This window comes from Didymosphaeria variabile (genome assembly GCF_027946475.1).
Source record: "Didymosphaeria variabile strain IMI 356815 chromosome Unknown scaffold_7, whole genome shotgun sequence".
In the NCBI taxonomy this organism is placed as follows: Eukaryota; Fungi; Ascomycota; class Dothideomycetes; order Pleosporales; family Didymosphaeriaceae; genus Didymosphaeria; species Didymosphaeria variabile.
The window spans coordinates 2,676,487-2,693,255 of record NW_026611626.1 but is presented as its reverse complement, the minus strand read 5'-3'; the positions used below and the strand labels follow the sequence as shown (position 1 = coordinate 2,693,255).

Genomic DNA, 16,769 nt, shown 5'->3' with positions numbered 1-16,769 from the left:
TAGGCAGGCAGGCGCATTTCCAATCATATCTGTTTGGGAGTGTCTCTCTCTCAAACGCGACAAAAGGGACGCACGCATCGACCCGAACTCGAAGTGAAACTTCGAGTCACAAAGTCTATTATTATTTGAAAGACCAATTATGCATATTGTCTAACATAGTGGTCCACGCTCCGAAAGCATTGGTGAAATTCGCACCGTATCCCGCACGTGTGTGCAAGTTTGGATCACTCGAGAGATTTTCATGCTCCGCTCTGCCTTTATAGGTATACGCTTCCCCCTTTGGCCTTTTCTATCAACCCGCCGGTGCGTGCATTGCAACCTCTTTCCAATCGTAACCGCCACCATGAGCCTGTCACGGCTTATTGGTTTCGTCTGTGGTCGTACTCGCCGCATCTTTATCTATATCAAGGAAGAGTTCAATGTCATTCTTCGGAAGGTTTTGATGTACAATGAGGCGAGCCATCTACCGGAGGTACTAGCTACTCACAAGCTGCTGCTAGGCAAGGAGTGCCCTCTTGACGTTCACTTTGGAAGTCTGAACATCCACACTGACCCGCTCTACTACCAGAACGTCGAAAATAGTAGCGCTTATCCTCTTACGTCTTCGAACTACTTACCAGGCATGGATGTCGATCTTGCCTCGAAGAACCGTCCGAACGGCTACGCAAGGATGCGGGACCTAAATCCTTACGAGCAACAAGAGCTTCAGAGCCTCCGAGCCGAGCACGATATAGCCAATGCATCATACACGAGCGCGTCTCCCATAGGCCGAGGCAGTCGATTCGGAGTGCCTGGCATGGGTGATCGCACTGGAGCCCACCGAACCATGGGAGACCGAGCTGCTACCCTGCACAGCTGGGACCATCGAGCGGCGAGGCCAAGTCCATGGGTTGCTCGCAGCACACAGAGTAACCCTATGGGTTGGGGAAATGGACCTGCTTTCAGCAATCTGCGAATTGGAGAGCAGAACACGTCCGCATCTCACGGGCAGACTCCCAGCACGCATTCTCGATATCCACCCGGCATGCAAGTTGATCATGATCGGGATGACTATCGTATGGGACGAACGGAACTCGATGATCTCTACTCACCCAACAGCGTTCGCCGTCATTCGCCAGTGTATCCGCCTGGCATGAACGTTGATCCCCTTCAAAGTGCCCAAAGGGCTTTCGGCGAGATGCACATTGGTGATGAGAGGCTATCAACTTCCAATCCCGAGGGCCCTTTCCTTCCGGGTATGGGTCCCCACCATGTATTTTCCCGTTATGGTACAGAGGTCATGTAGAATAAAGAAGAGAACCGCTCTCGGTGTGGTTCGTGGAGCAAGAGATATGCGTACCCTGCACCTCCGTTGCGAAAGGGCGCTTCTCTTTTGGCCGGGTTATCAAATTACTCGGATTTCTTCTGCTTACCTAGGTAGTTCTGTTGTCTGGTGGGTAACGGATAGAGAATGGCCAGTGCGCTGCGAGAACGGGTGCCTACAGTAGTATCATAATATGGCTTGCAAACACAACACAAAAATGGAACGTACACAAAGAAGTGCGTCCTTTATCTTTTCCATGCCCTTCCCTTGATTTAGAGGAAGACAGCGAGAGTTGGCGTCTGGCGTACAGCACCAGCGCAATAGTATGAAGATACGTCAAATGCGAAGTCAACCAGGTCAGAACATTCAGAGGCTCTTCTCCAATGCTATGTTGAGCCTGTGCACTTCAGCGGTGAGCAGGCACCCATGCGGAACACGTGGACCTATCAACAGTGAGCTCCTGAGCTATCAGAGATAAAGTTGATTTTTCTTTCGCCATCGGTCCCACCAAGCAACCCGAACTCCACTGTGGTGCGTACGCAGGCCTTGTTCTATTTATGCTCTCACGTCACACTCAAGGTTACCTCCCGCCACTCAAGATTGTCTCCACCCTCGACTATCTCAACCATGTATCGCGACAAATTGGCTTTCGAACTCTTCATCGAGAAGATGTGGAACGCAATCGGTATCAGCATCACCGAGCTCGTCAATGACACTTGGCTCGAAGTCCTCATTCTTGACCTGGTCGGCCAACTCGCCATCGTCGTAGTGATTGCTTCGATACTCGCTCTCTGCGTGGGACGCGTCGACTTCATCGGGAATGTTTTTGCGAGTACGGGTCTTAGGAACTTCGCCCCTTCCCACGGCGCGCCTATCCAGGGTAGCGGTGGAGGCGCGAATGGCGGCAACACTTCGGACGACATATACCAAGGAGACGCCGCTGACCACGACGATGATCCGCATGACGGGCACAATAAAGAGGGTGCAAAGCTCACAAACTGGCACCGGGAAGTGCACCTTACCTCGACACCAACGAAAGCTCCATCCATAGTGCCTCGTGCGCAGCCTCAGCAGGACTCCAGCATGCTCGTCGAACACGATGTAAACACTCTAGACCTCCTCAAATATCAGACGCCCCTTCGACAGACCGGCCATGCGACAAATGAGGGAGACACGGACACGATAAGGAAGAGGAAGGAGCAGTTGGACCGGCTTAGGATGTGGTCGTAGCCAGTGCGCTATTTCAGTGCATGTCTGTGTGATGAGAAGTAAGTTTCTGCCAGAAATACGGAGCGTGTCCTTTGGACTGCCAGGAGGATGAATTTGTTTTGACGTTTATAGTGCTCGAAAACAGGTAATCATGTTGGCCTCCGAGAGTCGACGATATGATAACAAGTTGATGGAAGTGAACGACATGCGGCTGTGGCACTTCCAAGATTGTTGGGCCGCATCTGGGCACGTTGGAATTAGTAGAACAAGCCGATAACTCCAGACGTACTCCAGATTAACAAACAAGATCCCGCTCGATTCTCTTTGAACTGTTGTGAAAATAACCCTTGCACTGTCGTTCTCGCTCATCGGACTTTTGCCTGCTGGATAACTCGATGTGTATGTGTATATTTTCCACTCGAAGCCCACGACTCTACTGACAGACCCTGAACAAAGTGTTCTGGGCCGCATAGCAAACGAGAATCCGTACGGTGACTCCGTTCTTTAAGGACCACATATAGTCGAGCTCACCGGCGACTGAAGCAAGGGCAAAGAAGAAGGTAATGTTGAGGGTCGCATAGAGAGCGATATAAAGGGTGACGGCCGCGGACCTTTATCTCATCCTAGACTTGCTCGCTTGGCGGGTGTCCATCTCTAGTACTATTGACGCATCCAAATCGGCTTCATCCTAGCTGCGTGTCCAATGGACTAGAGCTCTTTTTGACAGCGGATTAATGTGTTATTGTCTGCAAAATCTTCTACCTACTTAGGCAATCGTGTGCGGGTACGTTCGTTCGCAAGTGAGATGTTCCGCCTTCAACTGTGGCCTACACGAACCCTCGACATGAAATCGAGAAAAGAGTATCGTATAATGATGGCCACTTATTATTTTGGCCTACTGCTAGCTTGGGTCGTGCGAACGGATACCCAGGTGTGGTACTGACAAACAGAACCAAGGGTACGACATTTCCCAACCAAATATTACCCTCGTCACTCGTCAGTCTCAACCAGGTGCGTTCCATTGGTAGCCTGTACTCATCCACTCCGCTTCTGAGTTGGCTTGTTGGAAAAAAGAAGATAAAAAATAATCACTTTTTACCCTCCAAAGATAGGATGTATTTAAGGAGCCACGCGCCGGTCGCTTGTTGCTCTTTACAGAAACATCACCACACCAAGTTTTCACACTACTCTTCGGACTACCACTCTTCGGACTACTACTCTTCGGACATACCAGAAGTAACATAAGCACCCTCTTAACCTTACACATACCATCATGGGTGTCCTAAAGGCCCTTGCCGTTGTTGGCTTTGCTTGCACTCAAGCTGTTCTCGCCGTTCCCGTTCAAGAACCACAGCCAGCAGCCGACGGCCTCACCGAGCGCGAGTTTTACGCTGGAGACTTGGCGATGACCGAAAAACTCTTGTTTTATACGTCTCTCCCGGATTTCATGCAACATTGGCATGCACAGGACCCTGCCGACTTGTATTGGCGTTCCGATGCATGCTCCCATGCGCCCGATAAGCCATTCGGATTCAACTGTAGGTACTCCGGCCCTTCAATAACTGCCCTTTACTAATAATCTACAGTCAAAGATTCATGTCGCCGCCACGACTTCTGCTATGCGAACTTGTATCGACAGAACCGTTTCACTGACATTGCGAAAGAATATTGCGACGGTCAGTTCCTCGAGGACCTCGAAAACGAGTGCAGCAGCCATGAACATGATGAAATGTGCAGAGGCGTGGCCAAGGTGTATGCGGGCACGGCTGCATTGTTTGGAGGCGATTCCATTGGAAAACACAACGACGTGAAGAAGGTTTGGGACAAATTCGAGAGTATCCAGCCTCCAACCACGATGGTCTGCAAGGACGACAGCGAATGGAGTAGCTCAAGGCGTTCCAGAAAGCGAGCGATCCAGTGCAGGGAGATTCCGATCGACTACAGCAAGTCGACCTATTTCCCTTGCCGGGGCAACAGGGGCATACCTTGCGATCACATCGTCCCAGATAAGAATTACATCTACGAGGATTGCGATGCGAATGGACGCAACTGTATCGTGTCCTTGGCGCCTAGCCCTCCGCAAGATTAATGACAACACCAGTGGTCCTTTGCGGTTGCTGCAGTTGAAGGTCTTGCTCTCGATTCGCAGGTAACACTGCGTTCGACTCGATGGTATTCTGTTCTGTGTTTTTTCATTGGTTCGAACTCTTGAAGCAAGGCTATTCTTCTGGTTCTATGGTTGAAGTCGGGGCTAGGCGGCGTTAGTTAATGGAGTTAATATCTACTTGCCTTATGTACGCATTATTGTGCACCCTTTGCTTGTTGTCCGTGGCCAATTCTTGGGATGTGATGACGTATGTACCTTCTTCCCGTTGAGACAGCAGGAGGCTCCGAGGAGAACACCACAAACCAGTTCGTCGCTTTACATCCGGTAAGTTTATTCTCCACAAATGATGTCGGATGAGCGTGCACGACGTTCGCCGAGCGCCCACTGTGTTGTCGATATTAAGTTGACCCACTCGCCCGGTTTTCGTGAAACAAGCCCAGGCGAATAAAATGAATCGCTTGACGCCGACCATAGCCTTGCCGTGTTTCTTTGCAAGAGATATATGAAACCTGACTGGGGAAGTCGGCGTTCTTGACCGCATGGTTGGAAAGACGATATCACTACAAGTGAAGTGTTGTTGAGCTGGCGTGGAGACGCGTGTGCACGCTAGCTTCGTTGGAGCCTGGTCAACCTCGCCTTTCTCGTCTTGTACTACACAAAACGACCCTGCCTCATATCAAAGCCTTCGAGTCCCATCAGTCAAATCCGTCGCATCGTGTTGCCAGCGCAGCGATGATACAAGACGTCATCGAAAAGTCTAATTCACATCGACTTGGAATACCTCACCTAGGCCGATTTTCTTGACAATGAAGGTCCACCAGAGGCTCCTCATGCCATCGAGAGTTGACTCCAGAGCATGTGTCGATCATACAAGTGGGATCGTGCCTGCACTTGATGACCAGCATGTTGAAACAACGCACCCGCTCTCAGCCCTATCGATGCCTCCGAGAACAGGTCAGTGCCCTGGAACAAGCAGCCGTCCCTTCCACTGACAACGAAGCCTCGTGGGACCGGCAGTGGGACAGGGAAATGAGTGTGGGCATTGAACTACATGTTTGACATGCATAAGGGCTATTCGGCAAGCCATCATCATGTGCCTGTGGTATATAAGGTGCAACCTCAGCGCTACCTTCTAAATTCCTCACAGCATCTTGCAAGTCGCTCTTTTACATTCGTTTTCGACACTTCCGTTCATTTCGTTCTACTTCATCGACTGAAGCCAATTCTTCACACTCTTCGTTGATCTCGAAGCTTAGGCTATCCTTCCCCCACGCCACTCTCTCAAACACCAAACTCATTCGCAATGTCTTTCTCTAAGATCCAAGCCGCCGCTCTCGTCGGAGCTTTGGCTTCCTCTGTCTCCGCTCACGGCCATTTGAACGCCATCTCGGTTGACGGCACCGCATACACCGCTTACGACCCCAGCTTCCAGTACCAGAGCCCTGCTCCGGAGGTCATCGAATGGTCTTGCCCTGAGTGCTTGGACAACGGCTACGTCGAGCCGTCCATGTACGGCGATGCCACCAAGATTGCTTGCCACAAGGACGCCACTGCAGGTGCAAAGGTCGCCTCCGTCAAGGCCGGTGGCAAAATCGAAATACAGTGGACAACATGGCCTGACAGCCACAAGGTAAAATTCATGCAAGCTTCGGCTTTCCAACCCGCGCTCACTATCTTAGGGACCCGTCCTCGACTACCTTGCCAAGGTCGACGACGCGACCTCCGCTAAGTCCTCTGACTTGCAATTTTTCAAGATTGACGAAGCCGGTTATGAAAGCGACCAGTGGGCCACTGACAAGCTCATTGCCAACAACCAGACCTGGTCCGTCACCATACCGGCTGACATCGCTGATGGCCAGTACGTGCTCCGCCACGAGATTATTGCCTTGCACTCTGCACAACAGGAGAATGGCGCGCAGAACTACCCCAAGTGCATCAACATCGAGGTCACTGGTGGAGGCTCGTCCGCTAGCCCCACTGCCACAGCTGCCGACAAGCTGTACACCGAAACCGAGGCCGGTATCATGGTCAACATCTACACCGACGCTTCTAGCTACGAGATCCCGGGCCCGGCGCTGTACTCTTCCGCGGCTAAGAGATTCGTTGCCTTCGTCAAGAAGAGCATCTTCGGTCTTGGCCGTGAGCACCCGCGCGAGTTCTAAGTCCCCTAGACGATACCTGCAGCTTGTCCTAAGTTCTGGTCGGATGGCTTTCATGGGATTCGATCTGTTGCTTGGTGGTGATGAGATAGTGTCTTCTTCACTTCTGTTGTATATACTACCTTTCCAAACCTGCATGTTGGCACGACATACGGCCTCATTCATAGAATACAAATATGTTGCAAGCTCAATGACTTTCAGTGTTTTGCTCATGAGATAGTGACATGGTAATCGTTGTGATGAGGTTATAGCAATCAAACAGTCATGAAGCCGAAGCTCCCTCTGGTGTACATCGAGACTCATTATGGTATTTCCTCGTGCTTGGACTGAATGAATCATATCTCTTAATGCACAGATTTATGGCGACGATGTGAGCGACTGAAAGAGCCGAAAGCACTGTGTCTGGTGGAGGGTAGATTGAAGTATATGTTTGTCGAGGCAAATTACACACTCTCTTAATGCTCCGAGACGAATGCCAGTGCTGCCATGGAAATCCTTGTAGATTTAACTAGATCAGGAAGCAGAAGATTCTATCGGTTGAAGGGTCAGCTCACTAGCAAACGCAAACCCTTAACGGATAAGATACGCCGTGATGGCATCGTAGGGATCTGCATGTTGTATGAAGTAAGGCTGAAAATCGATTGGCCGTGTTGTCGGATAGTTTGTAAGCCCGCGCCATCACGTGGCTTAACGCCTGGGGCTGCACGCGGCGTCACCCGGGCGCCGCTTCCAGTCTTGGTGCCAAATTCACGACGCACTGCTTGGGCACAGCTTCGCCTTTCACCTTTGACCTCCCGCGACATATCCATATTTCCTACGCTCGCTATCTTATGGGCGCATCGCACGACCTGTTCGCCTCACCGATTCGTGAAACCTTCTACTTTCCACCGTCCTATCAGCCCGCTGCCGCGCACCTTCCAGCGCACGCGAGGCTACCATGTTCTGTCTACGGAGCTGGATTCCTGTTCTCTTCTTTCTGTAAGTCTGTCGATGCCGCATATCGAAGTGCGCATATTAATCTTATTGTCTAGGCTACGTACCAATGCCTCGCCCGTCTACCTTGTCCTCTTCATCTCCGCAACCTACTTCCTCAACCGTCCTTGCGTATACTGTTCGCTCCTTCTCTTCATTCTCGTCGTAGCGCTCTTCGATTTCCATACCCCTTGGTTCGAGGCGCCGCTGTCGACGGAAACTGCGGAGTTCGCGCTCAACGGCACGAGTCCGTTCCGGGACACCATATTTGAGACCGCGGGAGTGCTTGCGCAGGCCGCAAATAACACGGCACAGGCACTGCTGAAGGGCGCAATGGATAGCATGCGCAACAAGACGGCAGATGCGGTAGGGGCAAGCGGTTCAGGGAACTATGAGTGGGTAAAAGGTCTGGTGGGTAAGAAAGAGTGGAAGATCGAGTGCCTGGACATTTTGGTTCGAATATAAATATCTTTTGGCTACCCAGCGCATATATAAATGATGAAGGTCTGATTGACCGCGATACCCAGTTGTGAGTGCGGAGTCTCGTTAGGCCATGGCACAGGCGGTTGGCTTCAGCGTTGTTTATGGGCAATGTCAAGGCGCCCAGGTTTTGATACAAGGCATACACCTGGCGTTGGACAAGGCAGTGGGCTAGCAATGGCCATACGTGCCAAATTGCTTGTTATAGTACGCCAAGGTAGATTGGCACATTCGCTAGTCAAGACATCGAGTCCCCGCGGCTCGTGATGAATTTATCTTGGCTAGACGTATTCGTTGGAACGACAATCTGAAACATGCACTGAATACGCTTGTGAAACGTAGTGTATAGTATCTTGTGGTGGCCGGCTTCTCGTGCAGAGACTGACGAGATCGAATTGGATAGCTGGCAGTCGATTTGCGGAAGACACGCCGCATCTATGCGCTCAAACCCTCTCAAACAATACGAGACGTGACCTACACAATCTTCACAAGACCCAACCATCGATCAAGGGCAACGATATTGCTCTATCGATCACTTCCCTATTGCAGTTTAACGCGGGGTGGTTCCTTTTAGCGGGGCAGCTGCAGCCAACCGGCGAACGCGTGCGAGCTGCACCTTCCTCGAACTATCCCCATCATTATCTAATTCCGCGTCCGCACCCATTCCGACCCCTCCAACAAGCTGGCGACCCTCCTTCACATCGCGAGACGTTCTCGCCACGCGCTCTGGAAGCAGCAACTTTTCACACGACCGACCCCTTATTTTCTGTCGACTTCTACAGCATCTACAAGCTCTATCAGAGCCAAAGCTCGCGTCCCTTCTACGCTTCGTACTCGCTCGACCTTTGCATCTGCTCGAATTGCGACGCTTCAACCAACGCCTAGCACTGGAATTAGATTCTGTTCGAGTGAGGCCAGCAGTAGCCTCGTAGCCATGGCATCCGATAGAGATGTTCTGCCCTCCTGGTGAGTAAGACAACCAATGTTCAAGCTGGTCAACCTGCCCCAATTGATCAGATGGAATTGCGTTGAATGATTCTTACCTCGATGCTAGGGCGAAACCCTCCCACTACGACGTTTCCATCCACGACATCGAGTTCGGCGGCAACTTCACCTACCAAGGCACGGTTGCGATCAAGACGAACATCAACAAGGACGATGGCTTCAATGAGCTTGTGCTCAACACCCTTCAGCTCAAGGTCCATTCCGCTGAGCTGAAGACATCCAAGGGAAGCAATGACGCAAAGAACTTCTCGTACGACGAGAAGCGCCATCGCGTAACTCTGGACTTTGGAGAGAAGATACAATACTCCGGGGAAGCTACGCTGACACTGAAGTTTGAGGGAGCCATCAATAACGTTAGATGATTCACGTCCTCTCCTCGATTTCTTACTGACGTGCTACAGATCATGGCCGGCTTCTACCGCTCCAAATACAAGCCCCAGGGCGAGGTGCCAGCTTCTGTCGCCAAAGATGACGAATTCCACTACATGTTCAGCACCCAGTTCGAATCATGCGATGCACGTCGAGCCTTCCCTTGTTTCGACGAGCCCAACCTCAAAGCCACCTTCTCCGTCTCGCTCGAAATACCAGAGGACCTCACTGCGTTGAGCAACATGCCCGAGAAGGAGACTAAGCCAAGCAAGAGGGACGGCTTCCACACTGTAGTGTTTGAGCCTACTCCTGTCATGTCGACCTATCTCCTTGCGTGGGCAATCGGAGACTTCGAATACGTCGAGGCGTTCACAAAGCGACAGTACAACGGCAAGAACCTACCCGTGAGGGTCTACACCACCCGTGGGCTCAAGGAACAGGGACGCTTTGCGTTGGAGAACTGTCATAAGATCGTCGACTACTTCTCTGAGGTATGTCACCGCATCGCGCCGTACTATAGCCTGCTAACATTGTCTCCAGACCTTCCAGGTTGACTATCCTTTGCCCAAAGTCGACTTGCTTGCAGTCCACGAATTCGTGAGTTGGCCCACTGTGAAAATTGCTTGCGTGCAGTCCTTTGACTACTTTGTTAGGCAATTATACGTATTCTCCCCTTTTCATCAAATATTTAGCTGACCATTGCTTTCTAGTCACACGGCGCTATGGAGAACTGGGGTCTCATCACTTACCGGTCCGTCAAATGCATCTATCGATGTGCCTTGTTCTAACATGTCGCAGCACGACCGCTGTTCTCTTCGACCCCAAGACCTCTGCAGACAGCTACCGAAATCGCGTTGCTTACGTTGTAGCACACGAGCTTGCTCACCAATGGTTCGGTAATCTAGTCACCATGGACTGGTGGAGTGAGCTTTGGCTGAACGAAGGATTCGCCACCTGGGTGGGTTGGTTCGCCATAGACCACCTTTATCCCGGTAAGTGCCTATGTATCAGAGACTCATGAAGCTACTGACTTCTAAATCTTGTATAGACTGGAATGTTTGGGGACAATTTGTCGTACGTCGAAAATCCGCAGGTACTTTCAACATCTCGCAATGCTAACGTAATATAGACTGAATCTGTCCAAACAGCATTCCAACTCGATTCGCTACGAACGTCCCATGCTATCGAGGTACCCGTTAGGGATGGTCCAGAGGTTGACCAAATCTTCGATCACATCAGCTACCTGAAGGGAAGCTCGGTCATCCGCATGTTGAGCTCCCACCTCGGCGAAAAGGTCTTTCTACAAGGAGTGGCAGACTATCTCAAGAAGCATCAGTACTCGAATGCGACCACGAACGACCTGTGGTCTGCCCTCAGCAAGGCCTCTGGTAAGGACGTCAACAGCTTCATGGACAACTGGGTCCGCAAGATCGGCTTCCCTGTGGTTACTGTAGCCGAAGAGCCTGGACAGATCGGCCTTCGTCAGCAGCGATTCCTACTTGCCGGAGACGCTAAGCCTGAGGAGGATGAGACTGTCTGGTGGATTCCGTTGGGTCTGCAGACTGGCGATTCTATAACCGCAGCTTCAACGCACAAGACCGCTGCGTTGACGGAGAAGGAAACCACCATCCGAGATGTCAATGAATCTTACTACCAGGTCAACAAGAACCTCACTGGCTTCTACCGGACCAACTACCCCCCAGCACGCCTCGAGAAGCTCGGCGAAGCCCGCCAGAACCTTACCGTTGAAGATAAGATCGGTATCATTGGAGATGCCTACGCCAACGCTGTTGCCGGTTACGGATCAACAGCAGGCTTGCTTGCTCTTGTGAAGCGGTTCCAGGACGAGCAGGAGTACTTGTAGGTACAATGCCCTGTTTGTAACGGAACCATGCTGACTCTCCTAGGGTTTGGGCTCAGATCATCAACAATATCGGCACCGTGCGCAGCGTGTTCTCCGGTTCTCAGGATGTGAGCGATGCGCTAAAGAAGTTCGAGCTCGAACTACTTTCGCCTGCTACTGAGAAGGTTGGCTGGGAGTTCCCTGAGGGCGAGAGCTACCTCGTGGGTCAGCTTCGGGCGCAACTCACTACTACCTCCGGTTTACTCGGCCACAAGGCTACCGTGGACGAGGCTTTGCGCCGCTTCGACCTTTACATCTCTGGAAAAGACAAGTCTGCCATCAACCCATCGCTCCGCAGGACTGTATTCTCCGTCGCAGTCAAGGAACGAGGAGAGTCCGCCTTCGAAGCTATCAAGAACGAGTTCCTCACCACATCATCTATTGACGGCAAGGAGATCTGCCTGCGTTCTATGGGTCACGTACAGACACCGGAACTCGCGAAGAAGGTCCTTGATTTCATCTTCTCTGACAAAGTTGCGATGCAGGACAAGCATAGTGGCACGATCATTCTGGCCAATAACGCGAAGGTTCGCCCCGAAGTGTGGAACTTCATCCGTAATAACTGGGACAGCAAGATATACCCGACTCTATCAGGCAACTTGGTTGTACTTGAGCGCTTCCTGCGTTTCGGTCTGAACAAGTTTGCAGACGACAAGGTTGCGGATGAAATCGCAGCATTCTTCAAGGGCAAGGATAACCGGGGCTATGACAAGGGCTTAGAGGTTATCGATGACACTATCCGAAGCCACGCCAAGTACAGGAGCCGGGATGAGGGTGTCGTACGCGAGTGGCTCAAGGCAAACGGCTACATGCAGTGACTTGAAGCCAGACTTTGAGGACTGGAGTAGACGTTCACTGCATTATAATAAGCGATGTAGAGGTCAACAGACCCAGAAACGGGTACATGTAAAACACGGAAAGACTTTAAGACATACAATCCAAAAGGATCAGCGCAATGCAATGTATCGAACCTTGCAAGTTCCATTATTGGTCATATTCTGATCTCTGTGGTTGATGCTGAATGGCGGATGAGCTTCATGATGAGCGCCGTGTACGATTGCCCTCCGCAGATGGTGGGCCGCATTACCAGCGCTGGTATATCACCGTACCTGATGTTTAATCCACAGCGGTTTCGATAGCGTGTCCCCCGTTGCTTTGCTCTGTGCTTTCCACATCCTTCACTTTGGTCACTACAAGCCTGTTCGACTGCGTCCTTCTCCAAGTCCCCTGGACTCTCTTCCACCAACACGATGGGTATCTCATCTCATCGTCTCCATGTCCCCTCCTTAACCTCTCCATCCCCAATTCCCATGTGCTTGTACTTTTACACCAGCCAGTTTTATTTATTTCTCCCCACCGCTCCCGCTCTCCCACCACAGCCCTACCCTCCGCTTGAACACATCCATCGTCTGCCCCGTACTCCGGCCCTTCTCCCTCTCTTCGCGGTTGATGCGCGTCGCGGCGGCAGCGAGCCCGATGGAGATGGCGAAGATGGGATCGAGGCGTCTGTCTCGCTGTTAGCACTTTGTTGGTCGGGGGGAGAACACAAGAGGGCAGACCTGGAGATGATGTACTGGTATGCCATGGCTGCGGCCGGGGGAATGTGAAGTCCAGACGTGCAGTACGAGTATCGTTGCGACGATAGACTGGACTAGACTTTGGAGAATTAAGCTCGGCGGCGCGCTCTCGCTCGCGGCATGGCGTGTCGCATCGCCCACGTCCCACGCGTAGGGCTGTGCTCCGGCGGGCGGCCTCGGCTCTGGCTACCCCACGATCTACTGTCGCTCGGGCGCGCAGGTACGCAACGCAGGTACTAGTTAAGACACGCAGTAGTCACCGTGTTGGAGCTCGATTAAGCTCCGTTACGTTGGCCTACTGACAAATGAGCTCTGAGATGTGCTTCGCCGCGCGTGCTGTGGCGGGTGACTTGGGTGGTCAGCTTCATGCGATGGCGTCATTGTCTCAGCGGCCAGATGAGCCGCATGTCACGCTGGGCGATCAGAAGGTACCTATGTAGCTGGGTAGATTCACGAGATAGATGGGTACATTCACCGAAAGCTCATGGCCATGTTTCTCGGATCAGGTCCTGTTATTCGAACTATAGGAATGCAGAGGGTCGAGCTACAGTCAACAAGGGAGTCAAGATAAGAGAAATGAGCCATCGCCATGGGATACCATTAAACGGCTGTGTCGGCTCATGTATCCGGTTTGAAACCAAGGGAAACGCAAGATACATAGTAAGTGCGTCCCACGCCCAGCTGGAGCTTAACGAGAGCTGGGCCAGATGTTCCTCCCATGGCCTCTGCCTTCCTTAGTGTGTCAAAGTAATATATAAATAATTTCCCATCGTAAAACCAATAACGCCCTCACACCGCCATCGTGAACCGGGGAGAAAACGCAGGGAAGACTGATGTGACCGGTAAAAGCTCAGGACGACTCGCCGAAGGTGTTCTCACCCGAGTAGCTGCAAACGGTCAGCAACATGGCCCTACCGGGACTATGAATAACGCGCAACTTACGTGATGTAGAGGAAGCCGTCCTCGTCCTTGTGCTCCTCGTATATAGAGGACATCAGCGCGGCAGTCGGGGGAAGCACCTCATCGACGAAGATGAAGATGGCCTTCTCCGGAGAAAGCTTAATTCTCTTGCGGATAACATAGACGAACTGGCCAACTGTGAGGTCTGCGGGCACCAGGTACTTCTTCTTATCGATGGTCGCGATGTCCGACTTCTCGACCTTCTCGCAAATGACCTGCGCCTGTTAGTTTCTATGCGGTCTCGCAGCGTGGGTTCAGAGACGTACGGGAATGCGGTCGTTGTACTTCTGGCGGATGCGCTCGGCCTCAGCCTTGCGCTTCTCGAACGGGTGCTCGTCCTTAAACTTGGAGCGCATCTTGGTGGTATCGGTGACTGTGATGGGTGTGGTGGACTTCTCGGACATGCAGGGGCGGCAGGCTTTATATGAGTGTGCGAGCGGGTCGTTGGGCGGAGTTGGGCGGTAAAGGTGGGTTGAAGAGGGAAGTCAGAGCAGCGAGCGGTGAAGCGGCGTTATGTAGGCAGCAAGAGGCGGGAGCGGGGCGCAGGTGGTCACTACCTCATTAGTCACCCACGCAATCACCTCGCGCCTGCCAGCGGCGCCCTGCCTTCGTCTTGACAGAGACACTGTAGCTAAGGGGCCTAGCGCGATTCAGTCGTTCACAGAGCGAGTTCGTCATGTACAGCACCGCCCTTTGTTTCAAGTGGACTGAGTGACTCTTCGCCGCGAGTATGGCTGTGTGTCCATAGCATCAGCCCCCGAACTCCGAACGAAGTCACTTGCGCAGCTGCTCGTGACCTGCCCGCCTGTTGAGTCATCAACTTCACTGCTGCCGTCTGTTTGCATGTCAAGTACGTTCTGTGCAAGGGACACCATTTGCGTGTCCCGTTAGCATAGGCATCAGCGTTTGCCTCCAAGTCTTGCCTCGGATCACTACCTTAGACTCTGGATAGCTTGAATTCCCAGTACGAGACAAGCCTTCGAACTCACCAACGTGGCATCTAGCATGCTTCTACACACGACTGGTAATGCTACAATGCTGCTTGGTCGCCCTAAGCTATCGATAAGCACGTGATTCGGCGCCCCTCGGTACTCAGCCATAGCTCCATGCGCCGACCGTGGTGTGAGATCGACAACTTTTGCTATTTCTCTCACCACAGCGCCAAAAACGGACTGACCTCAAGTCATCGTTTCATAAATCGCCCCGTCGCTCCTTTTCCATGGTTTCATTGTAGACTTTTCGCCTTCCTTACCACAATCGCTCTCACAATGCCACCCTTCCGACCATCATGCCGCGCCTTTCGAGCTCTCGAGCTCCCCCAGACCGGCGCATCTAGACGCGCACTACATCCGAACTTCTTCACTTCGAGACAGAGCGCTTTCGCACGGAGATGCATGTCAGATGGGCCTCCAAAACCAAAAACAGACCCATTGGAGGAATGGCGGAACCCTAAGCCTAGCAAATGGCCCAACAGGATACGGTTCCTCATGCTGCCCTTCATCGGAGCTATAATTTACTCCATGGTATGTATCCTCATTCGCCAATCTCCGCTTGAAGTCTAACGCTGAAAATAGTACACCGATACAACAATCTACGAAGCCGAGCCTCCATCCATCGCCGAGAAAGATTCTGTTCTCAAACGTGAGAATGGCATCAACGAGCAGTCGCCGATGCGCTTGCGCATGGAACAATTCATAAAACAGCACCAGAAGGAGATCGTTGCCGAGCTCGAGAAGGTGGATGGCAAGAAGTTCATCGTAGATTCATGGCAGCGAGCAGAGGGCGGCGGAGGCATAAGCTGTGTGCTGCAAGATGGCAACGTGTTCGAGAAGGCCGGCGTAAACATCTCAGTCGTGTACGGACGTCTTCCGAAACCAGCGATTGCGAAGATGCGCGCGAATCACAAGGCGCTCGATCCGACCGTAGATTCCCTAGAGTTCTTCGCCAGCGGTCTCAGCATGGTCCTGCACCCGAAGAACCCCAACGCACCGACCGTGCACCTCAACTACCGCTATTTTGAGACCGCCGACGACCAGGGCAATACGAATGCGTGGTGGTACGGCGGCGGTTGTGACCTTACCCCGTCGTATCTCTACGATGAAGACGCGATCCACTTCCACAACACCATCAAGCAGGCCTGTGACAAGCACGACAAGGGCTATTACCCGCGATTCAAGAAATGGTGCGACGAGTACTTCAACAACAAGCACCGAGGCGAGACGCGCGGTATTGGCGGAATATTCTTTGATGACCTCGACGAGACAGAAAAAGACCAGGAACAGCTCTTCTCCTTTGTGCAGGATTGCTTGTCCGCGTTCCTACCCTCCTATCTTCCGATCATCAACAAGAGGAAGGACATGCCGTTCACGGAAGAGCAGAAGCAGTGGCAGCAACTCAGGAGAGGGCGATATGTGGAATTCAACCTCGTGCATGACCGAGGAACCGCATTTGGTTTGAATACCCCAGGTTCAAGAGTAGAGAGTATCCTGATGAGTCTGCCTCTCACCGCGAGATGGCAGTACATGCACGAGCCAGAAAAGGGTAGCAGGGAGGAGAGGCTACTAGATGTGCTCAAGAATCCCAGAGAGTGGGTGTAAATATGTAGCATTATGTGTAGTGGAAACGATACGTTGTAAGAGAGAACCAATGCTCTTGGCAAATGACCGCCCCATAAGTCTTTACAAATTTTTAGCTGATTGTCTGGTCACTCTAGTCCAATTACGGT

General features: G+C 52.1%; 8 protein-coding genes across 8 annotated transcripts; 7 read left to right on the top strand and 1 right to left on the bottom strand.

The window, feature by feature from the left end:
- Window positions 1–343: 343 nt before the first annotated feature.
- On the top strand, window positions 344–1,285 carry N0V89_010051 (uncharacterized protein; the record flags this gene model as incomplete). The annotated part of the gene is made up of 1 exon (XM_056218796.1): window positions 344–1,285. One exon carries the CDS (start codon window positions 344–346, stop codon window positions 1,283–1,285), a length of 942 nt encoding a protein of 313 aa, XP_056068061.1.
- A 645-nt stretch (window positions 1,286–1,930) lies between these two features.
- On the top strand, window positions 1,931–2,533 carry N0V89_010050 (uncharacterized protein; the record flags this gene model as incomplete). The annotated part of the gene is made up of 1 exon (XM_056218795.1): window positions 1,931–2,533. The coding sequence occupies one exon, from the start codon at window positions 1,931–1,933 to the stop codon at window positions 2,531–2,533; it is 603 nt and encodes a 200-aa protein (XP_056068060.1).
- Window positions 2,534–3,785: 1,252 nt separating this feature from the next.
- On the top strand, window positions 3,786–4,601 carry N0V89_010049 (uncharacterized protein; the record flags this gene model as incomplete). Its single annotated transcript, XM_056218794.1, has 2 exons — window positions 3,786–4,050; window positions 4,099–4,601. The coding sequence occupies 2 exons, from the start codon at window positions 3,786–3,788 to the stop codon at window positions 4,599–4,601; spliced, it is 768 nt and encodes a 255-aa protein (XP_056068059.1).
- A 1,321-nt stretch (window positions 4,602–5,922) lies between these two features.
- Window positions 5,923–6,781, top strand: N0V89_010048 (uncharacterized protein; the record flags this gene model as incomplete). Its single annotated transcript, XM_056218793.1, has 2 exons — window positions 5,923–6,249; window positions 6,299–6,781. 2 exons carry the CDS (start codon window positions 5,923–5,925, stop codon window positions 6,779–6,781), a joined length of 810 nt encoding a protein of 269 aa, XP_056068058.1.
- A 934-nt stretch (window positions 6,782–7,715) lies between these two features.
- On the top strand, window positions 7,716–8,215 carry N0V89_010047 (uncharacterized protein; the record flags this gene model as incomplete). The annotated part of the gene is made up of 2 exons (XM_056218792.1): window positions 7,716–7,756; window positions 7,810–8,215. 2 exons carry the CDS (start codon window positions 7,716–7,718, stop codon window positions 8,213–8,215), a joined length of 447 nt encoding a protein of 148 aa, XP_056068057.1.
- Window positions 8,216–9,164: 949 nt separating this feature from the next.
- N0V89_010046 (uncharacterized protein) lies at window positions 9,165–12,325 on the top strand (the record flags this gene model as incomplete). The annotated part of the gene is made up of 9 exons (XM_056218791.1): window positions 9,165–9,196; window positions 9,285–9,588; window positions 9,637–10,095; window positions 10,145–10,201; window positions 10,315–10,355; window positions 10,403–10,596; window positions 10,653–10,678; window positions 10,734–11,464; window positions 11,512–12,325. The coding sequence occupies 9 exons, from the start codon at window positions 9,165–9,167 to the stop codon at window positions 12,323–12,325; spliced, it is 2,658 nt and encodes an 885-aa protein (XP_056068056.1).
- Window positions 12,326–13,934: 1,609 nt separating this feature from the next.
- On the bottom strand, window positions 13,935–14,448 carry ATG8 (ubiquitin-like protein atg8; the record flags this gene model as incomplete). Its single annotated transcript, XM_056218790.1, has 3 exons — window positions 13,935–13,971; window positions 14,027–14,259; window positions 14,311–14,448. The coding sequence occupies 3 exons, from the start codon at window positions 14,446–14,448 to the stop codon at window positions 13,935–13,937; spliced, it is 408 nt and encodes a 135-aa protein (XP_056068055.1).
- An 864-nt stretch (window positions 14,449–15,312) lies between these two features.
- On the top strand, window positions 15,313–16,641 carry HEM13 (Coproporphyrinogen-III oxidase; the record flags this gene model as incomplete). Its single annotated transcript, XM_056218789.1, has 2 exons — window positions 15,313–15,567; window positions 15,619–16,641. 2 exons carry the CDS (start codon window positions 15,313–15,315, stop codon window positions 16,639–16,641), a joined length of 1,278 nt encoding a protein of 425 aa, XP_056068054.1.
- Between the last annotated feature and the right edge of the window lie 128 nt (window positions 16,642–16,769).